Consider the following 23,387-nt stretch of genomic DNA (forward strand, 5'->3'; position numbering starts at 1 on the left):
TTCACTGAAAATTCTCAAATTAAAAATCCGCGGCTAGGTCCTCTATTTCGAAAGAAATAGGGGATGCGGCCTCGGCCTCCACCGTGCCCCCGCGGGTTCTCCCGCCCCCCGCGGGCTCCGCCGCCTCCCGTCCTCCAACGCCCCTCCGCAGCTCTCCGATAGCGGCCACAGGTCTCTTCCCTCCCTCTCTTCCCTGCACTTTCTTTCTCTTCATCTTCTTCATCTCCGGCACAGAACCGGCCCGTATCGGTTACAGGCTGGGCCAGTTCGTTAGACCTTGGGGCAGAGGTTGAATGTCGGGCAGCCGAGCCTCCATCATGCTATCCTAGGGATTCGTAAGGCTTTGAGTTATTCGATCTAGATGATGAGGAGGTGCAACTTCATGCTGCCACCTAGGCAATACTGAATGACCAGTGGCAAATGGACAAGCTTGCTAGGCACAAGATATAGTTTGGACTTTGGACCATGGCATGCTGCCACCCGTACCGTACCGGTCCGGCTGTTGGGAAGTGCGCCCATGCATGCTAGAAACCACGAGGAAGCGAGCCCGCACGCGCTGGGAACCGTGCGGCAGCCCGCCCGCGCATGCTGTGGGCAGCTCAGACTGGTTCAACATCGGTACGAACTGGTTCGGTAGGCCACCAGTACGCCTACCAATAGCGGTTCGGCGTATCATGGTTTGGACCCTCATAGTATCAGTCAGGCTCTGATAGATCGAAGCTTCAGGAGGATCTCCTTGGTCAATGAAATTGTTAGCATTGTCAATAGCCATATAGCTTCTATGCTTGGAGCCTTTGACAGCAAGAAATGGAAGAAGTTCAATGATATATTGACGAGCCACAAATCATGATATATATCCAGTGGCTTTTCTAGCAGAGCTTCGAAACAGTAAAGAATTGACACTATGATGGTCAAGGATAGGATGAAAGACACGTGAAGAGCTATTGCATCATAGTTCCACTTCAGTCATATCCCTGCATCTATGGCGGACAACATATACTATTTGTCTACCATTTCCACCATCTAGATGTTGGTCAAGGTACAGAATCTCTAGGGTCAAAAAATATATATGGTGAACTACCTAGATAATACAAAGTAAAAAAGGTGGATAGCCTCCTACCGGAGTAAGTGAGACATCTATAGTTTGACTCTGATATATGATGGTTGATCGGGTCCCAATAGGCGAAACATCATCAATTTTCTAACATACTATGACATAAGGATATTTTTCCATAAGTTAATGGATGCTTTCGATTAGGTACACGATGCTCATTATGTCCTTAAATTGACAGAGGAGGTTACAAACCAAATAGAGGAGCAGAATGTCATGCAAGCAATTACAGATAATTGGCCACATTATAGGGCCACCGGGGAGATTCTTATGGACGTGCAGCCACATTTTTCGGATCTCATGTGCTGCATACTGCATTGATCTTATGTTGGTGGACATCGGAAAGATTTGTAGAGTAAAGCAGGTCATTGAGACAACCCAATCAATGACCAGATTCATATAAAACCAGCAGTTAGATGATGCGAAAGTACATAAGCAGTTAGATATTGAGGCTAGCAATCACTCATTTTGCTATGAATTACTTTGAATTTGATAGCATCATTGAGTAGAAAGCCAACTTGCATCAGATTCTCGTCAATGCCGGGTCAGTGCCGAAAGAAGTCACATGGAGGGCTTGGTCACAAGCTAGTAATTTGGCAGTGGCTCGAGAGAATTGTGAAGGCTATCAAACCATTGTATAGAGTGTAGATAGCTGTGGATAACAAGAGATACCCCCATATGGGCTTCCTCTACTACTAAGATCCAAATTAGGCATGCAAACTCGAAGCATGAATGGGAGTCTATTGACATCATTGAGCAAAGGTGAGATTATCAGATGGGTAGAAATTTACATCTAGCAGGTAATGTTCATCCATATACTTGTTAATCATATACTTGTATAAATGTTGCACTAAATCAATTTCAAAATGTATTGATAGCCTACCACCCAAGGTTCGCGGTACCAATGGTACCGACGTACCAGTCGGCTTCGGTAACGGTACGGTACCGGTGCCGAACCGAGCTGAACCGATACCGTACCGATAGGGCACATTCGGCCTGGTTTCGACCCCATCGTCGGTTTTTTTTTTTTTGGAGTTCTTTCACTTTTGGATATTTTTTGATGTTTTTATGTTTAGGTTTAAGGTTAAAACTAGATGATGCAACTTATTACTTCCAAATGATTCAAATAATGAGATGAAGAACATAAAATATTTTCAAATTAAGATACAATCAATTATTACATACATTTAAAGCACTCTCGGATATCTGAAATCGGATCGAGTGGCGATGCTTCTCGTCAATATCTGGATCATCAGCATAATATGGAGGCAGATCAACCCATCCCTCTAACCAAGCGGCATTGTAGTCTTGTATGCTCAATCCTCGAGGAATGCGTGTCGGGTCATAAGAACTTTCGGATCTCTCGCTGAAGCTCTGGCTCTGAGAGGTGTCTTGATAAGAGGCCCATCCGAATATGCCGGCACCAAAATCCGACCTGTAAGGCCCTTCGGGCTGCGCAGGGTAGTACCCACCGGAAGATGACTCCGATGCATCATATCCATAGGCTGGCTGAGGCCGCGGATAATAGGAAGACTCGAAACTTGATACATCAATGGATCCGACTCCACATGGGAGGTCATCTGCAGCTGCATCCTGGCCTCTTGAACGACCTCGAGGAGCTCTTCTTCGATATGCAATGGTATTCGACCGGCCTATATCAGACTGCCTACCGTGTTCCGTATCTTGTGTAGTATGCATAAACTGAGACTCACCGGTGTATCGAAAACCTCCCTCCGGCTGTCTTATAAGTAGTACCATACTGTCCTCCACTTCCTCCATGGCTAGTAGATCCATCACCACTAGAACCTTCATCGCTGCTGGTCCAAGTCTCCTCCTCGACACTCTCCATTGGGGCCCTTTCCTTTCCTTTTCTTCTTTGCTGGGATTGACGCCCTCCTGATCGAGTCGACTGGGTACTAGAGCGTCCTCGTCCTCGCATGAGAGGATCATCTCTTTGAACGGGAGCATCATACCAGTCATGCGGTGATTGGCTCTCCTCTAGCCACGTCATATCAGCTGTAGGAGTGCGGAGAATGTTGCGCTCAGCCCATTGCTGTAGATCGACCATAGCCTCGGTGGCTATGATGCTGGCTAGTCGTCGAGGCGATCCTGGCTCATCAAGCTCGGGCTCGTGCTGTTGGGCCGCAAGCCAGTCGAGCATAGGATTATCATCATCATTTGTAAAAGTTCTATAAATGGGATCTGCATACTTGAGCTCCACTTCCTTCTGAATGCATTTTAGCCTCAACCGCAGATTGTAGTGCACATAAACTAGGTCGTTGAGGCGCTTTTGTATCAAACGGTTCCTCTGTTTGCTGTGGATGAGGCCGAAGGTGGACCAGTTACGCTCACAGCCACTCGAGGAGACCGTTTGGGAGAGGATCCGGATAGCTATCCGCTTAAGATTTTTTGCGGATCCACCAAAATGAATCCACCATTCAGCTGCAAAAATATTGAATATAATTACATTTTACATATATGATGGCCTCATTGTTGAAGATAATTCAGATGCAGAGGTGTCTTGCAGATTTGTATTGTACCTGGATTCATAGTTGTCTTGCTCACGACAGCTGGTCGCTGTCCAAAGCTATGGCTGCCCTCTCTAAATAATTTGGTCTGTGGAAAGAAGCTTGTTGTAGTATGTCAATAATATAAGATCCGATATATTTACATATGTTACTAAATCATAGTTACCTCTTCTATACATGACGCGGCGACTTCTGGATCAGGCTTCATCTTATAAATAACAATACGCAGAGCATGAAGAAGTTCATCATCCATACCAATTCCACTCTCGTACTGAAACCGGGGATTCAGATAGTATGCTGCACATAGATGACACCATCTTAGTATAATTATACAAATATATCAATCAGTATAATTATCAATATTATCGCTTATCTGCTAGATGCAATTCTCTACCCATTTGGGCTCCCCACCGCTGCTCAATGATGTCGATGTACTCCTGGGCATGGGCTACATCTGCCTCCATGATCTGAGCCTTTGCCTTCTCCATCATGTGATACAAAAAGCCCATCTAGGGGTACCTCTCGCTATTCACGGCCCGCAGTACTTGATATAATGGTTTGATAGCCTTGACTATCGCATTGGCCCGCTGCCAGAATGACTGCCTGTTTACCAAGTCTTCCATTCTGCTTCCTTCAGTGTCGGCCTGGGCATATCTACTTTCCTGCCACTCGGGACTGACAAACATCTGACGTAGGGCTCCTTTCTTCTCGATAAGGCTATCAAGTGCAATGTAATTCGTAGCAAACCGTGTGACTCCTGGTCTAAGAATTTCTCCCCCTGCATACTTTCTCATTAATGAAAGAACCCAAGTATGGCTATAAATATACCTGGTGATGCGTTGGGCTATCTCCACCGTATGTTGCACCCTACGGATGTTTCCAATGTCCATCAGGATGAGGTCGATGCAATGTGCAGCACATGGGGTCCAGAAAATTTGTGGTCGCTGCTCCATCAAGACCTGCCCGGCCAACTTATATTGCGGCCCGTTATCAGTGACGACCTGCACGATATTCTCCTCTCCAATCTGATCAATCACCTCCATAAGTCTGAGGATGTAATTGGTGTTGTGCACTTTATCCGAAGCATCAACTGACTTGTGGAAGGTCTTCGTATCACAGTATGTCAGAAAGTTGATGATGGCCCACTTTGTCGGACCGGTCCAACCATCACATATCAGAGTGAGCCCATATGTGGGCCACTTTCTCTTATATGAGCCAATCCAATTCTCTAGCTCCTTATTGTTGTCAAGAAGCTCACCGTAGATGTCCCTCGGGCCTGGAGGATCGACACCGGGACCGGCAGACTGTATGGCAGAAATGGCAGACTTGTAGTATGTATTATCTGCAGCATTCGCTGGAATGTGGCTGAAGTGGAACCAGGATCCAATAGCTCGCCACATATCCTTCTTCTTCTCCTTCCACATTATGTCTACCCTTTGCTGATTCGAATCTCTCCTGGAAAGGCATGCAGATCTACATCATGGATTGACGCACCTGGTGGAATCCCTCCGGAAGACTTCTTTCGGCCACTAAAACCACCCAGGATAGATGCAATCCGGCTACGTCCTCTGCCGTCGCCCTCCCTGACCAAGGTTGTCCTTTGAAATCTGGATCTTGTCTGCTTCCACCAGAACCGGCGCCCGACTCGAAAAACGAGGGCCCAAATCGAGCCCGATGCCTCGCCACCTCCTCCTGCTGCCACCGATCATCCAGACTCGCCCGCATGGCAGCCTGGATCTGTGCTTCCTCCTCATCTGGATCCTCGACCTCTTGTGACTCCATCAAGTGATAGGAAGGTGCTTCTGCAGCTTGGCGTTCCACCTCCGCTTTCTGCTTGGCAGCCCTCTCCTTGGCTGCTTTAATCTCAGCGAGGTTTTTCCTCATCAGCTGACGGGTGCTCGGTGGGCACTTCGAGCATGCAGATATCTCATGAGAATTACCGGCTAAGTGCTGCTTTAATCTGGTTACCCCTCCTCCTTTGAAGCACTTGTGGCAATAATTGCACTGAAACTGGTGCCGTTCACCGAGCATCTTCCCATGCTCCCAACCAATATTACGCTCTTGGGGTTGCCCTCTCCTTGATGGCTCCATTCCTACGACCACATTAATTTTTTGCAATTTCTATTTTTTGTAATTAAAAATTATTTTTAAAATTTTTTAATAAATTATGAATTATAAAAATTCTGTAAAAATAAAAGTTAAAGTCACCATTAACATTGTCCATATATCGACAACATATAAAAAATTCAAGACGAAATGGAATCATTGAATCATTTTCTATTTTTTGGCAATTTTTGACTTAATTTTTTTAAGCAATTTAAATGAAATATTAAAAAACCAATGTAAGGGAAAGAAATTTTACCTTATTTAGTTTTTGACTCTTCTAATTTTTTTTACGCCTTTGTCTTTGCCTTTCTCTTCTTTTTCTCCTCTCTCTCTGCCTTTCCTTCACCTAAGCTGATGGATTTGTTTTTAGCATTCGGTCGGCTTTTGTAGCCAACCGTTGAGCCACTGTGCACTTCGGATTTTGCCACAGCACGGCACTTCGAAGTGCCGCACAAAGAGCCGCACCGGCACCTTCGAAGTGCCGCACCGGCACCTTCGAAGTGCCGCACAAAGGGGCACTTGGAAAGTGCCACACTGTGGCACTTTGAGTGTGACACTTTGAAAGTGCCTCTGGCCAGCGCTGTGGCACTTTCAAAGTGCCACAGCGCTGGCAATCCAATTTCAGCACCGAACCGGTGCGAACCGGCTCGGTTCGCACCGGTTCGAGATCATACCGGGGGTCGACCCACCTGAACCTGAAGATACAATACGATGTCCATAGAATAGGTATGGATAAGGAATTTCTGGTCTGCTTGCACAATGTCATTTGTAAGATGGAGCCTGATATGGAAGTTACTACCTAGTACTTAGAAGAGGTAAGTTAACTTGAGTAGCATGCGGGATCATTACTTTGTCAGCCCGTGTAAATCATTGAAAATGCCAAATTGACATCATTTTCTATATCTTTTCTATAGACAAAAATATTTGGGGAGGGATCCACAACTTTGGTGAGAGGCTAGCTGCGGTGAGCAAGTTTTGAGATATCAACTACAACTACTCCTTCGATCAAGGTATGCCATATCGGTCCAAATCGGATGGTACGGAGCATACCGTACTGTACCGATGCGGTACCAGTGGCATACTGATACTTGGTACGCCGAAACCGAAAAAATTTCGTACCATACTATACCGACACTATGGAGTGTGAATCAAACCCATGTTTGAATTGAAACTGAGATACTGATACAAGTTCTTCCTTTCTAAATCAGATAGATTCATATCTGAAAGAAGCTGACAATAAGTTCAAAAATTCATTCATCTCAATTATTTCACAAGAAAAAAAAGAAAAAAACAAGGGTTCTGTTGAATTTCAAATATTAAGTTTCATGAGTAAGATACGTAGAACCAATTCTTGGTACAACTTTTGTCATATTTTATCATCTAATAAATATATACGGGATCCGGTATCGAGACGGCGAACCTTGCCTTGGATGTTTGTGATTAGTAGTATCCGTATGTAATTTTCTTGAATGCATTTGCAGCTGAATGATGGTTGTACTTTGGCGGGCCATCTAGGAGCTTTGAGCGGCTCGCAATCTGAATCGTATCACAAACAATCTCCTCTAGTGATTGCGACTACAACTTGTCTACCTTCGCCCTCATCCACAGTAAATGGTTGAGCAGTCTCATACTACTCATGCATAAGTTCCTGAATGATCTCGTATACGTCCATTACGTTCTGTGTCTAAGTTTGAAGTGTATCGAAGAGGTAGTGGAGTTAAAGTATAATGATCCACTTAATAATGACTTTGTGTATAATGATAAGGATCCGATAATTTGTTGGCTCAACAACCACCTGCAGTAGCTAGAGCTAGTTTCATAGCCATGGAGGCTAGGATGGATGCAGAACAGCAGGCGTAATGACATATGTCATGCTTATATCTAGCTGACTAGCCATATGGGTTAAGGAGAGTTGATCATCGTAGGGTTCCATGTCCCTTGACTTCCAGCAATTTGATCGAGAGATGCTAAGAAGAGTTAAGCACGGTACCCAGTCTAGTTAGGGTAGAGCAAGGTCTGCTGAATCGGTCGGAACCGACCGTTCAACCTGTACCATACCGGTACCGGCCTCCACCGATACGGTAGAGCCATAGAAGTCAGTCCGCACCAGTTCGCACTGGTACTCGCGGAAAAGAAGGGGGAAAGAGAGGAGAAGAGAGGGGAAGAAGACCTCTCTTACGTTACCGGGCCTCTTTCTTCCTTCCGAGCACCTTGCGGGGAAGAAAAGAGAGGGGAAGAAGACCACCTTTAAATAATTCAATGTTGTTTTTTTATGAGCTAAATAATTCAAAGTTGAACATTGCTCAAAGCTACATGAGATCCTAGGCCCTTTTAAGATACATGCAAGGCATAGCAACTTTATGTAGCACTTCCAATCCCATTTCAAAAAGAATATGCATAAACATCTTGTAATTTGGAATCTGCTTTATTTTAACATTGTCAGTTGAGAAACAAATGAGATTCTTCTGGCATATGTTATTTTTGTGTGGTAGGAAAAATTAAGTAAAAGGTTATTGGAAGGAGGAGAATCTAGATGGTCCTGGATGCAAGAATTGAGGATGCATGTCATGGCAGTAAAATATTAATGAAAGTATCTTGAAGTGTAGGAGTTACTGATGATGTGGGATTTTCAAAAGCTGGTCCTACAGAAGGATAAAAGTTTTTTGGATAATTTTTCTGTCAAACTATCTGTTAAAACTTTAGCGTAAGTTGAAATACATGCTAATCTTGTTAATTTTCTGTGGTTTTTAATATTTGAGCTTTCCTTCTACAGGTTCCAGGAACACTTATCATTTCAGCTCGTTCAGGAGCACATTCTTTTGATGCATCTCTAATTAATGTGTCACATGTCATTTCACATTTTTCTTTCGGAAAAAGTCTCTCACCAAGCATACTGGCGGCAGTAAAGAAGCTAGTACCATACCTTGGTGGAAGTCATGATCCATTGACAGGCCGATCATACATCATCAACCATCATGATAATGCAAATGTTACTGTAAGTTTTAGAACTTTCTAGGTAAACTACATCATTTCCATTTTATTGTGAATTTTGCCAAACCAACCAGCTTTATTTTCCTTCAAACCAAAAAAATTTGATTGAAGTAGAAATAAGAATGTTAAGATGGATCCATGTTAAAAGTAGAAAATATGAATTGAGAAATAAGTATATCAGAGTCGTTGGAGCGAAAAGAAAAATAAAGAACGAAGTGATGGAAACATTGAGATGTATAGGTATGGACTTTAATGATTTAAGGAGGCCCCAATAAGAAGAGGTACTTTAAATTATGTTGAAAGATGTAAGAGGGACAGATCTAAGGTAACATGGATGGAGATTGTAAGAAAAATATAGAAGAATTCAAAATTACATCTATGGTAAATGATAAGAATTCTTGGTGAATGAGGATTCATAAAACCAACCCAAACAGTTGGGATAAGGCTTGATCATTATGGTTATGGTTATGGTTTGCAGATCCAAGCCACTTCTATTTTTTGTAGAAATGGCCCAATTTTAAAATTTTCAGATGCTTTTGATCCTGGCCTAGCTGATACACTCCAGTTGCATGTCTAAATGGACTTAAATTAACATATGTTCTATAGTAAATGCATATTTCTTATAGTGAATGCTCATATTTTTTAGACTGAACGCACATAATTCTAGTATTGGGTGCACATAGTTGTGAAGTGCTGGATATTCATATTTTCACATGGAGTGGCTGGAGTTTGTCCTGGGGCCAAGGGCAGAAATTTCTGAAATTTTCCAAATCAGGCCAAAGGAGGGGAAGTAGTTGGAATCTATAAGAAAACGAACTTACGGTATTTTATTAAAGTACATGAATCAGCGCACAGTTTGGCATTGGCAGTCTTGTACTTTTGATAATGACTTTGTAAGATGCTCCACTCTTTAAAGGGGGTACAAGTGTACAAAGTATCAGCTAGAGTATTGCTAAGTATCTGCATTACCATGATAATGTCTCCATCAAGGTATGCTGAACCGACCGGTGCGAACCGGCCCGGTTCGCACCGGCCCAAACGTATTTTTTCCGTGCGCCCACGCGCGGGGAAGATCGCCCTCAACCCGCATGAGCCACTTAATGCCACAGAATGGCATTTAACGCGTCCGCGCGTGTTAACGGACGCACGCTGATGCTTAGTGATTTTTTTTGGGAATCGCGCGCGAGCGAAGAATCGTGCGCCCGCACACGATTCCCCGCGCAGGAACCACGCCCATGGCTGATTCCCCAACAGAGAATCGCGCCCGCATGCGGTTCCCCGCGCGGGGCAGCGCACCCACGCGGGCTGCCAGCCCGCGTAGGCCATTTAAAGCCACAGAGTGGCATTTAACGTGTCCGCGGACGCATTGTTTTTTTTTTTTTTTTGCTTTTTATTTTTGACGTCCGCACGAGGTCACGTCCGCACGCGCGTCTTCGGTTCAGTACCGATTCCAACCGGTACCGAACTGGTACCATACCGGTACCGGTGCTCACCGGTACGTCGGTACGGTCGGTTCAGCGAATTTTACTCTCCATACTAAAATGCATTCATGAAGTGATCCAATGTACTAACATTTTGAAAGAAGAATGGACTCTTTTTTGTTTTTCTATTTTTGGCATATAGCTGTTTTTCTATTTTTGGCATAGAGTATCTAAATTGAATGACCAATATTATCGCTAGAAATTGGCCCGACCAAGGTGCCGAGCTGATTAGGTCACTGAGTTTTTGACTCGTCTGCCATCTAGATTGGGATGGTTGGCTAGGAGTCATCCGTGATGTCGGTCCGGCTAGTGTGCTCGGCCGGCGATTGCTCCGATGTCGCGCGTCCCCGAGGTGGTGATGGATGGTGGAGGCCTATGCTTGGACTGTTGCTCCGACACTGGATTGGACCTAAAACAGCAAAGACAAGGATGTGCACCAACCAGAGTGTCAGACAGGAAACTCTTTGATGCCCAAGTCAAACACAAGTCTCGGAACACAGAGGGTATCCTGAGAGTGTTAAGAGTGGCAGCATAGAAGAGTTGAAAGAACAGTTACCTGGAGGGCCCTTGGGAATGCAATATATAGGCGAGGGCCAGAGCCCATGGCCGAGCAATTCGGGTGCATGCGCTGGCCATTATGGTAATAACCTATGTATCTTGCCCATGAATCATGCTTCCACACTTCTTGGCTGCATGGATTGTTTGCACATCACGCTTGTTTGGAAACAATTTGCGACGACGGTTGAGCTGTTGCCAGCTTGGGGGGAGAGTTTAAAATGTAAAGGACTCTCTGCATGCCCTCTGAGTCGGCCACATTGGCAAATTTTGAGCAGTCGGCCTTGTGGCGAACCCCTATTAGTTGGTTTACCATGTCGGCTGTGGTCGTTTCCAGGGTATATATCAACCATTTGTTGTAGTTGAAACTGCCAAACTTTTATGGATAGAGATCTTTCTAATAGCTCAAGAATTATGGATGATTGAGGGGGATATTAATGGTTTCATGGTCTTAAGTAGCGAAATATTACATGGTCAAACATCCGCTAACCAGTAACCATTGCAGATGAGGAAAATAGACCATCACGTGCTGTTTTATTTCGTGACATTGTCATTCTTCTCCTGCTCATCTATCACGGTGCAGCAGAAAGGATTAAAATTGTGCTTACTGGACTACTTAACATTAGTCATTCTGTCATGCCTATGCTATATTCATTACATGTTTCCATCAAAAATAGACTGGCTGTAGGTGTCAATTATAAGCTGATTATATTTCCAAAATCTTTTGTTTCTCAACTGTCTGCTGGACAAAATAAAAACTGTACATGATTAAATTCTATCTTGAATGTGTAGATTGAACATTACCTTCAAATAGTAAAGACTGAGCTAATATCAAGAAGGTATTCTTGGGAACCTAAATTGCTGGTGGAGTATGAGTACACAGCACACAGCAGTTTGGCGCACAGTTTACACATTCCTGTTGCCAACTTTCATTATGTGCCATCTCCAATGCAGGTTTGTTTCTGACAATTAGGTTCCAATGTGAATATTCAAAATTTTTGAGTATTTTTCTGTTGTCATTCTGAATTGCAGGTCTTAGTAACTGAACTTCCAAAATCCCTTTCACATTTCATCACAAATATTTGTGCCATCATTGGAGGTGTTTTCACGGTTGGCACTTGCCTCTGCTTAGAACTTCCCGGTCATGATTGTTTTGCTGTTTTATGTTCTGGTTGTGTTTTTTTTTATATTTTTCATTTGAATTTAGTTACTAATTTTCTTCAGGTTGCGGGGCTACTACACTCAATTTTGGACAACACAATCCAGTTTATTAGAAAGGTTGAATTAGGCAAACAAAATTGATGAGCTTAGGCACGAATAAGATTTTGGCAGTCCGAATTTTTCTTGTTCCTGTGGTCAGAGATCATGCTGGATAGTGCAAATCATGAACATTTTTGGCATTGCTTTTATTTCATACCTTCTATTTTTTAAAATAAAATCAAAGAAATAGCGTTAAATAATATTTTTGGTACTATTGTTCTTATTTTCTATTTTGCAATAATAACTTTCATTGCTTCTGGAAACTTATGTTGTATCACTACTATCAACACCATCTCCATCACCACCATTGTCACCTCCAATACTATCATATTTGGTAGAGATTTATCATCTCTGCCGTCACCATCGCTGCTACTACTATTTCCAGCACTACTTTTTATCATTACCATCCCTGTCATTATTGTGCGTATCATATTGACGGGCGCACCCACCATCACTATTGTTGCATCTGCATGCATCCCTACCACTATCATTGCAATCTTCACCGCATAGCCACACCCTGCCACCATCATCCTTCCCCCGTCCCCTTCCTCCACGACAGTACACTTGCCATCTTGGTCACCCGTCTTTTTTCTTTTTTTTTAGTTAAAAGGAGTATTAAACCACCCCCCCCGGCTTTTATTAAAAGGAGCAAGATAAAAAAACAGTTGACCAGATGCTGCCTTAAGGTTTGACAGCAAACAGTGAGGAAAAGAAGAAACAGAGTGCACACTCATAGAGGAAAGAAGAAACAGTTAAGCAGTCACATCTGTCATATTGTCTTCTTGCTATTACCATCACCTCGATCACCATCATTAGATTTATATTTTTTTCAAAATAATTAATTATACTAAATGTCTATATTTTTAAATCTAAAATAAAATAAAATAGAATTTGTATCTGAACTCATGAAGCATCAAATCTATACCCATTCAATTACAAATGTATTGATATTCTCTTTCTCTCTGGGATTATAGCTATTAGACAAAGTAACAGCAAATTAAGCTTCACAACCATCTCCCATTTATTTCATAATTATTTGCCCAAAGTCCAAAAATAATTCAAAAGTCACAGTAGCTCCAGCTATGTGCCTGTGGTCTTACACTTTTGGAAATCAATTATTGTACAGAACAAAATGGAAATAAGGAAGAATAAAAGAAAGTCATGTTAAAACAAGACTTCTCATGGACCCATCAAGGTTATACCCCAGATTAACACTCAAACCAAACAAAACACACCACAACCCCTTTCTCAACAGCTTACAACATGAAGAGGACCCACCCAAGGAGAGCTCCAAATGAGCCCATAAAACCGATCACCTTCGAAGAAATCCCGTTCGGAGGAGGGGGCTCCAGCTGGGGCCGTTGAGGGGACCATTTCTGTCGAGCTCGGAGAAGGTGGCGCAGGAGGAGAGGAAGGAGCTCGGGATAGAGGTGGCGAAGGAAGAGCGGAGGAAGCTGGGGATGGAGGTGGCGAAGGAGGAGACGGCGAAGGAGGAGACGATGAAGAGATTGGAGAAGGCGAAGGTGGCAAGATCGGCTGGTTTGCACTCGAGTTTCCGTTGCTCCAGCCAGCCAAGACGATGACCACCAATGACTCGTTCTTTAGGCAATTGGCTTCCTTTCTACTAATGAAGTAGAATGCACCTGATCGGTTGAACATGAACATGGTGTTCCCATCATCAAACTTTTGCATGTACATTGTTGTGTTGCACGTCTCATAGGCAGCTTTGTCAACTTGGACAACAAAATCTTGGTCAGGTAGGTACACAAACACTGCAACATATAAGAAAGCGTGACAAATCAGAGTGGCTTTGATTAGTTTTGATATGGTTAATGTCTTCATTAATTGTGCCATGGCATTATCTACTTGGTAGCAATTTTATGATCACTAGCACTGGCTCATTCAAAATATTTAAATTCTCTCTCTCTCTCTCTCTCTCTCTCTCTCTCTCTCTCTCTTTGCCTGCGTGCACGCGCGTGGGTGCGTGCGTGTGCACGTGCATGTGCATGTGCGTGTGCATGTGGGTGCGTATGCGTGTGGGTTTTCTCTCCAAACTATTGAAACACTTCAAAAGCATCTCCAAACTTTGAAATTTGTTTCTCCATGCTTTTCTATGCTTCTCTATGCTACTCCATACATCTAAGTGATGCAGGCTTCCTCTAGAATTAAATCTAACTTCTCCAAAATACATAATCATTAGTATCATACTCAAATATTTTATGATCATCAAAATCAATCCTTTGAATCAACACATCGATAAGTAGGATACTTAGAAGCTTGAGGATGAGATCAGTACTATATACCCCAACTTTTTGAAAGTGCATGAAAGAAATTTTGAGGATGAAATATTTTAAAGAGAGAGAGTATTTAAGACCTGGCCCATAGGCCGGTCTAGCTTGATTACATGTTTGGTTCATTACACCGGTCTAGAGAGTTTCGATCAGCCGAAAAAGACCCAAAATCGGCCTAGTATATATGAATCAACCCAAAATAGCCAAAGAAACAAATCTACTTGGCTTAGAAATAGAAAACAAATAGAAATATTTAATCTTGGCACATGCTCTACACATGTGCACCGCACATGAAGAGGAGATGAACTCCTGATGGGAGTCATCTTCTTCTTTGACTCCCTGTGGGAGTCCGATGACAGGTAGACTTTTGGGTCCAAAGGACCCTGCCGCTGCTCTATTCCAAATTTTAATTACCCATGCTTGGAGGGTTGTTCCAAGTTTCCCTATTTAAACCCCTTCATGCTAATGGAATTTTTAGACTCGAGTTGATTATCAAATTGAACCTTTGGCTTGTGAAAAAGATCTTCTTCTTAAACTCTTATCCTTCGGTAGATTCCGATAGATGGCCAGATCTTACTCTGTATCCCTTGTGAGATTTCTTTGGGTGGTAATTTCTGTATCCCTTTAGCATTCTTACTCGGTTGGTGAGCTTATTTTTTTTTGGGTGATGATAGCTGTATCCCATTAGAGTCCTTTTTCTCTATCCTTTTATTTACTTTTCTCGCTCGGTATTATCTTGGTATCATTGTTGCTAAGTATTATTCCTACCCAATTACTTTGTTACCCAGTATCAGTTGGTATCAGTGCTTTTGGTTGTTACGGCTGGTCATTGTCGTGAACCAAATGTTGAATCACCTCCTACCCATAAAAGAAATCTATGTGATGCTGAAGTAGATGAGTTGAGGAAACAAGTAGAACAACTGCAACAGCGTCTTAAGCGATATGAACCTTTTGATCGTGATGGTCCTCATCATGATTCAGATGGAGATTCTTTAGGGAGAGACAAAGAAGAAAATCCGTGCTATCATTCTAGAAGTGAAGCATCTTCAAATGAGTTTATTCCTCGTCGATGCGCTCCACTAAAACAAAGATTTTAGCAAGATCAACTTGATGTGAAAGTTGATATTCCAGAGTTTGAAGGAAGAATGTAACCCAAGGAGTTCATCGATTGGCTTTACTCGGTTGATCGGATCTTTGATTATAAGGATGTTGGGATAATCGCAATGTGAAGCTAGTTTCCATCAAATTGAAGAAGTATGCTTCTTTATGGTTGGAGAATTTGAAGAAGCAGCAAGCTCGCGAAGGTAGAAGTTGTATTGTTACATGGGAGAAGATGAGGAAAGAGCTTAAGAGAAAATTTCTGCTAAAAGACTACCGACAAGATGTTTTCCTTAAGTTCTACAATTTTAAGCAAAAAGAGAGTTATGTGGAGGAGTACACCACAGAGTTTGATCATCTAATGATGAAATGTGATGTTGCCGAGCTAGAGGAGTAGACAATCGCTCACTATCTTGGTCGATTGCGAACGAAAATCGAGAATGTTGTCCAACTACAACCATATTGGACTTATGCTGATGTTGTCAAGTTAGCACTAAAGGTGGAGAAGCAACTTAAGGAGGCTTGTGGAAGAAGCCAACAGTTTATGACGAAAGAGGGAACTTCCAACTGAGGGAGTTCTGCAACCTCTAAACAAATTTCTAGAGGTAAGGCTAGAAATTCTAAGTTCTGAAAGAAAGGAGTGGGAACTAGTTCAAATCGTCCAATTGCCGATGCTCGCAAATGTTTCAAGTGCCAAAAAATTGGCCATATTGCCTCTGATCGTCCAAATTGCAGAATTGTGACTATTGTTGAAGAAAAGAAAGGAGTCACTTACGCTGATAATAGAGAATCACTTATTGTCACGCTCCCGGCCCGAGATCGCGAGCCGGGGGTCGCGCCAACCGCCGCACACCCGTAGGGAACTCTCCCTACGAGCATGCAAGGCATCTAAACCAAATATCTCAAATATATAACTAAAATAATTCAGCTGAAATAAATGCAATCTTATTCCATTGATTGACACAAATTATAAAGTTTCACAGTTCTCAATGCGCAGCGGAACAATAAAGATAGAACATTAACTTAAATAAAACCTAATCTAAGATAACTTGTGTCATAATTCTTGTATTCGCTCTCCCATATTGTAAAACCCCCGGATCGAGCTAATTCTTCGGATCTGTAAAACTAGTAAGAAATCGTATAATGAGCTAGACAGCCCAGTAAGTAATAAACACCTTAACTAGTCAATTCATATAATAACATAAAATATAAATACAAATTACGATGAATCAACATAATAACATAATCATTCCTTTTCAAGCACAAATTCATTGAAATCCGTATCTTTCAAATATACACATACATAATCATAAATCTGATTCGAAACAAATCACATTCATCTAATCAGCCTTTAGCTACGACCACACTTATACCCTGTGGCTAGGCCAGAAACAGAACCGCACTTATACCCTGCGGAGTGGGCCAGAATATCATACTTATACCCTGCGGAGTGGGCTAGAATACCACACTTATACCCTGTGGTGGGGCCAGAATTGCCAATGCATAACCTCCTATTGGCAGGGTCCAGAACATAGCCAGGCTGAGAGTTCTAAATCTGATGCACATCAAAATTCTTTTGTAACATAATAGATATATCATAATCCGATCTAAATATGCATATACGATGCAAGAACAGTAATATAACAATAGTCCAAAAAAATATTATTCCAATTCACATATCTATTTTTCATTCAAAGCATCATCTCGTAAAATTCATAAATCATATATAAATTCATTAACAATTTACTCGATGCAAAAATAATATTATATAAATGAAGAGTCTAGATAAGGCAGTTCATTACTTACTTTGAACGCGATCCACAGTAAATCCAATTAATCTCACAAATTTCTCGCAGAACCTTATATCCAAAAATCATATTTTTCTTTTAAAATTCATCACAATATATATTTATAAAACTTAAATTTTAACATTCTCCCAGGGCCGACCCTGCAGAAGTGTCTAGCGCTCCGGGTTCGGGTCGGGTTCGGTTTCGGGTTCATACCCGTAAACCACCCTCTCCCTTTATTTATTTATTTATTTTTTTTTCTTGCTTTTTTTTTTTCTTTTCTTTTCTTTCCTTCCCTTCCCTTTTCTTTTTCTTTTCTCCTTCTTCTCCCGAAGCTTCCTCCGACTCTTTTCTTCCTTCTCCCCTTTCTTTCTTCTTTTTTTTTCTTTCTCCTCCTCTTCTCCCGACTTCTTCTCCTCCCCCCCCTTTCTCTCTTCTTCTTTCTTCTCCCACGAAGGGAGGTCGGCGAGCTCGGGAGACGTCCGCTGGCTCTCTCCTTCTTCTCATGGAGGAGAAAGAGAGCTTAAGAGAGGAAGAGCCTGCGGCGGGGACCCGCAGCATCGGCGGTGCTCGCGGCCGCACACGGGTAAGTCCCCTCTTCCCTCTCTTCTTCTTTCTTTCTTTCTTTCTTTCTTTCTTTCTTTTTCAAATAGTTTAACAGAGAAATGAAGGGTAGAAACCCTTACCTCAGCCCCGGCGAAGATCCGGCGGCTCCTTTCCAGCGGCAACGGAGAAAGAGGAAGACTTGTGCCGTGGCTTCTCGGCTTTCTCTCTCTCTGTGTGTGTCTCTCTCTCTCTTGGGCAACACAAAGAAGAATCCCCCCCTTCTCCCTCTTCTTGGTGTGGCGGCTCTCCTCGGTGGCCTCCGCGGAAAGAAGGAGAGGAAGCCCTAAAAATAGGGCTTCCTTCTTCTTCGGGGTGGAAGGAATTCCATCCCGTTGCCTCACGTGCGTTGCACGTGAGGCCAAGGTTTGGGACTGGGCCGGTCAAATGGACCGGGCCCAGTTCCAAGGTCTCACATTCTCCCCTCCTAAAAAAAATTTCGTCCACGAAATTTTCATACATGCAGATTCAAGAGTAGAGAATACTTCTTCCAAATTAAGTCATAACACTCTTCAAATCAAAGTCGTCTTGTCCGATCGATGTTATAACATTCACCACACTTCCTCTGCACACTTTGATTTAAACCTCAACATACCCGTGTCAAGTCTACATTTTTTTTTTCTAGTATTACTTACTTATTGGTACATTCATTATTATGTCTTAATCCGTATGAACACTTTCGAAATTTAAAAGTTTATATTCTTCTTTTGACAATAAATCAAAAAAAATGTTATGTAACCATTTAATCTTTTCTAGCGGCATAATGAGTTGTCTAACGAAGAGCAGTGGGCATGGCAAAACAATAAATAGAAATAAATATTGAGACTAGATTAATACCTGTCGTCAACACATCAGAAGCCTGTGCATCTTGCTGTATAAGTGCAAATACTCTTCCTTGAGTCTTTGGCCCCTGGTTTCCTTCCATTGCCTGAGTAGATCTATTCTCGTTTCTTTGTGGGCAGTCTGCAATTTTATGACCTATCTTACCGCATCTAAACCAGGCACCGGTGTTCCAATGGCAATCCTTGTCAGCATGAGCCTTACCACATCTAGAACATTTATTGATATTCATCTGCTTAGGGTTGTCACTCGTTGATTTTTTGTTTGAACTTTCGGCGTTTTCATTGCTCTGCCCCTGAAATTCATTCGATCTGTTCCTCTTCTTTTGATTTCTTTCCCTTTCCAACCGTTCATCATTAACTTCCCTTTCAATTATTAAAGCCTTATTTACCACAGCTGCATAGGTAATCAATTCATAAGGTACCACTTATTTTCTAATTTCAGACTTTAGTCCCATCTCAAATTTAAGCGTTCGATCTAGTTCATCTTCGACTAACTTTGGAACAAATTTGGCTAGCTTGGTAAATTTAGCTTCATATTCTGCAATAGTCATATTTCTTTGCTTTAGATGAATAAACTCCTGCTCTTTCTGCGTCCTTACACTCCGAGGAAAATACTTATCATAAAATGCTCCTCGAAATTTTTCCCAAGTGAGTGGCTCCCTATCCTGCTCATATTTATGTTCCAACATCCGCCACCAGTTGAATGCCTCACCTTGCATCATGTATGATGCAAACAAAATCTTTTCATCATCCTGGCATCTCAAGACAGCAAATGCTTTTTCCATCTCTGTAAGCCAATTGTCTGCTTCCAACGGTTCTGTAGTCCCCTTGAAAGCTGGAGCAGCCAGCCTCTTAAATTCAGCTATACTACCACGCTGTTCACACTGTTCCTCTCGTCCTTGCTGTGGTTGTGTCTGGGGCAACTGCGCTTGTTGTTGGAGCAACTGCTGTTGCATCTGCATAAGGCCCACTATGGTCTGCATAACCTGGCCTAGGCCCGGCTCTTGTTGTCCTGTCTGAGTATCACTAGCAGGATTGACGACTCTCTCCTGCTGAGGGGTGTTACCAACTTGTTGGGGTGTGCTGTCATTTTGCGGGTTGGGTGCCTTATTAGTAGCTCTGCGAGTAGTCTTTCTCGTCCGACGTGGAGGCATCTTGATCTATGTCTATCAGATAGCAGCATACCAATAATAAGCTTATCAGTTCATTACAAGTACATAGAATGGTTGTTACAATCATCATAAACTAACGTCCCAATGTCCCTAGTGTCTACCCACCTACACTCATGTCATGTCAGATTTTCTTATTTTAGAATTTATCCATTCATGCTCTGATACCATAAAAGTTGTCATGCCCTCGGCCCAAGATTGCGAGCCGGGGGTCGCGCCAACCGCCGCACACCCGTAGGGAACTCTCCCTACGAGCATGCAAGGCATCTAAACCAAATATCTCAAATATATAACTAAAATAATTCATTGACTGACACAAATTATAAAATTTTACAGTTCTCAATGCGCAGCGAAACAATAAAGATAGAACATTAACTTAAATAAAACCTAATCTAAGATAACTTGTGTCATAATTCTTGTATTCGCTCTCCCATATTGTAAAACCCCCGGATCGAGCTAATTCTTCGGATCTGTAAAAACAGTAAGAAATCGTATAATGAGCTAGACAGCCCAGTAAGTAATAAACACCTTAACTAGTCAATGTTAGATGTATGCCCTAGAAGCCAATCTGGCTGACACATTGTTAATTCTAGGGACATAATTTTGTACTTGACTATTTATTATTGAATAAATAAAAGGCATCTTTTCATTCATATTATTTATGTGTCTATGAATCGTCCAAAAAATTAATAAGATGATGATGCATATTCTCAAGAGTTGAGAATTTGAGCCATGTATCATTGGTGATTAATTTCTAAATGCTCCTGATCAATGGATCATCACGAGGACGGTGATCGATCCGATCAGTGCACAGATCACTTTCCTTCTGGATGGACGAGACTTGAGTCCACAGTGTAGGGACACTGAAGTGATAGTGCAGGTGCTTGTTAGAGAACAAGGGTACTAAGCGTGACCAAGACAAGAAGTTACTTGGATGTCTATCCACTCGTCAGTGACTTGCTTGATGTTGCAGTAGTATGACTGGTCCTTTGACCTGCGGTGCTTCGGCTACTCACAGTGAGGTTATTGTAGTTTGACTACACGTATACATGGTCTCTAGTCATATGGGTCCTTGTAGTGTAGATTGGCTGCAGTAAGTTCACTGTAGGAGTAGGGTATGCACTTACATGGAATCTATCGACCTTGATAGAAGAGGAGTGATCCTATGTGATTTGTTAGACTGAGTTCTAAGACCTTGGCCAGGGCAGTAATATAAAGTGGAGAAAGAGTTTTCCACTATCGAACTCGAGTCAAATAAATCTTGACATATGACAGACGAAGGGGTTGACGAGTTATCCATGACCTCCGTCCTGTAGGGATCCACGATAGAAGGACTGTATCACATGATAACTGTACCTAGAGGTTCATCATTCTATTCTGCTGGGTAGCCACTACATGCTGCTAAGTGTCACTGGTGGATGGTGGGACTCATAGGGATTATCTCGATGATCGATAAGCCCTAATGAGTAGAGTTGGAATCGTTCCGACCCATTGAAAGGAGTTTTCAATAATATTGTGATAGAGATCACAATATATCTCACTACCAGTCAGAATAGAACCTATGGGGTCACACACACTAGAGGCATTGACCGATCCGATGGTTGAATCGTGATTAGGAATCACAAGTAATCAATTCGATTGATAATAAGCTGAAGAAGGAACAAAGAGAATTAATTAATTGGACTTAAAACAAGAGTCCTACTTGGAGTAGGATTCCTAGAGTCCTAATTAGATTAGGATTAGGAATCCTACTTGGACTGAGATTCCTACTTGGACTGGGATTCCTACTTGGACTGGAAATCCTATTTGGAGTAGGACTGGGATTCCTACTTGGAGTAGGATTCCTACAATCCTAATTAGATTAGGAGTTTTGAATTAAATTTGGATTCCTACTTGGAGTAGGATTCCTAGAGTCCTAATTGGATTAGGACTTCGAATTCAAATTAGAATCCTAATTGGATTAGGACTAGAATTAAACAAGTCCTAATTGGATTAGGATTTCTTAAGTCCTAATTAATTATTAATCTAATGAATCAACATGACTCCTAATTGGATTAGGATTGAAGAGTTCAATTGAGTCATGGTTCATTCAAGTTCTAATTGGATTAGGACTAGCATAGATTGAACCCAATTGATTCATAATTTGGACTAAACCAAATAGGAGCCCTAGATGCCTTTATAAGGCTTTGAAAGGAGGTGCCCTAATGATAAGTGAAGCCCTCCTCCTCTCCATCACGTGGCCACCCTCCTCTCCTCTCTTTTCAGCCACCAACAACAAAGGGAAGAAAAGGATCTTGGTGGCCTCCTTCTTCCTCCACCGTTTGGTTCCAACGCAAGGAAGAAAAAGAAGGCTGTAGGGCTTCGTTCCTCTTCTTCTCTTCATCCTTCTTCTTCCTCCTCCCAAGCACAATCAAGGATTGATTGAAAGGGAGGATATCAGCCATCAAAGTTATCTCTGCAAGGGAGCTAGCACCCCGGGGAGATAGAAAGCTTGGATCGGTTTTCTGCTTCGTGTGGATACCCGTAGAGGCCGGGCACTTGAACGGCTTCAAGCGAACCTTCATCCTAGACCACGATCATCAGTTTGCGGTGATCATCTACCCGCACAAAGGTGAAGATCTGATCTTCTAATGTTATTTAAAAATTTTTAATCCTTATCTATCTACGAACGGTTTTTAAATAACGTTCATGCGATGAACGGTTGATCCCGCACATGCCACTTCCGCTGCATCTGAAATTTTTGAATTTCAGCGGCATGGGCGGGTTCCCAACAGTCAATTCATATAATAACATAAAATATAAATACAAATTACGATGAATCAACATAATAACATAATCAATTCCTTTTCAAGCACAAATTCATTGAAATCCGTATCTTTCAAATATCCACATACATAATCATAAATCTGATTCGAAACAAATCACATTCATCTCATCAGCCTTTAGCTACGACAACACTTATACCCTGTGGCTAGGCCAGAAACAGAACCGCACTTATATCCTGCGGAGTGGGCTAGAATACCGTACTTATACCATGTGGAGTGGGCCAGAATACCACACTTATACCATGTGGTGGGGCCAGAATTGCCAATGCATAACCTCCTATTGGCAGGGTCCAGAACATAGCCAGGTTGAGAGTTCTAAATCTGATGCACATCAAAATTCTTTTGTAACATAATAGATATATCATAATCCGATCTAAATATGCATATACGATGCAAGAACAGTAATATAACAATAGTCCGAAAAAATATTATTCCAATTCACATATCTATTTTTCATTCAAAGCATCATCTCGTAAAATTCATAAATCATATATAAATTCATTAACAATTTACTCGATGTAAAAATAATATTATATAAATGAAGAGTCTAGAGAAGGCAGTTCATTACTTACTTTGAACGCGATCCACAGTAAATCCAATTAATCTCACAATTTTTTCGCAGAACCTAATATCCAAAAATCATATTTTTCTTTTAAAATTCATCACAATATATATTTATAAAACTTAAATTTTAACATTCTCCCAGGGCCGACCCTGCAGAAGTGTCTAGCGCCTCGAGT

At 42.0% G+C, this 23,387-nt stretch overlaps 2 protein-coding genes and 1 pseudogene across 4 annotated transcripts in view; 1 reads left to right on the forward strand and 2 right to left on the reverse strand.

Moving 5' to 3' along the window:
• Window positions 1–13,469, forward strand: part of LOC103723925 (protein disulfide isomerase-like 5-4) — a 77,100-nt gene extending 63,631 nt beyond the window's left edge. For all 3 annotated transcript variants that reach the window (XM_088702966.2, XM_008815023.6, XM_088702967.2), the window contains 4 exons: window positions 8,519–8,740; window positions 11,565–11,726; window positions 11,805–11,882; window positions 11,997–13,469. In XM_088702966.2, the coding sequence (XP_088559092.1) occupies window positions 8,519–8,740; window positions 11,565–11,726; window positions 11,805–11,882; window positions 11,997–12,074 (540 nt within the window). In that variant the 3' untranslated portion in view covers window positions 12,075–13,469. The remainder of the gene's footprint in view (window positions 1–8,518; window positions 8,741–11,564; window positions 11,727–11,804; window positions 11,883–11,996) is intronic.
• On the reverse strand, window positions 1,861–5,730 carry LOC149753002 (uncharacterized; annotated as a pseudogene).
• Window positions 13,289–13,914, reverse strand: LOC148702708 (uncharacterized). Its single transcript, XM_088702103.1, has 2 exons — window positions 13,434–13,914; window positions 13,289–13,384 (listed from the first exon to the last, which is right to left on the reverse strand). The coding sequence occupies exons 1-2, from the start codon at window positions 13,884–13,886 to the stop codon at window positions 13,289–13,291; spliced, it is 549 nt and encodes a 182-aa protein (XP_088558229.1). The 5' UTR covers window positions 13,887–13,914.
• Between the last annotated feature and the right edge of the window lie 9,473 nt (window positions 13,915–23,387).

Source organism: Phoenix dactylifera, chromosome 8 (genome assembly GCF_051530095.1).
Source record: "Phoenix dactylifera cultivar Ajwa chromosome 8, Ajwa_hap1_PhDact_Kaust_v1.1, whole genome shotgun sequence".
In the NCBI taxonomy this organism is placed as follows: Eukaryota; Viridiplantae; Streptophyta; class Magnoliopsida; order Arecales; family Arecaceae; genus Phoenix; species Phoenix dactylifera.

What these genes read in the sequence shown, in the direction of transcription:
- LOC148702708 (XM_088702103.1), bottom strand. Translation starts at nt 13,886, where the DNA reads ATGGCACAATTAATGAAGACATTAACCATATCAAAACTAATCAAAGCC. An exon ending in GAGCTCCTTCCTCTCCTCCT is followed by an intron (nt 13,385 to 13,433) that starts GCGCCACCTTCT and finishes CAACGGCCCCAG; the next exon opens with CTGGAGCCCCCTCCTCCGAA.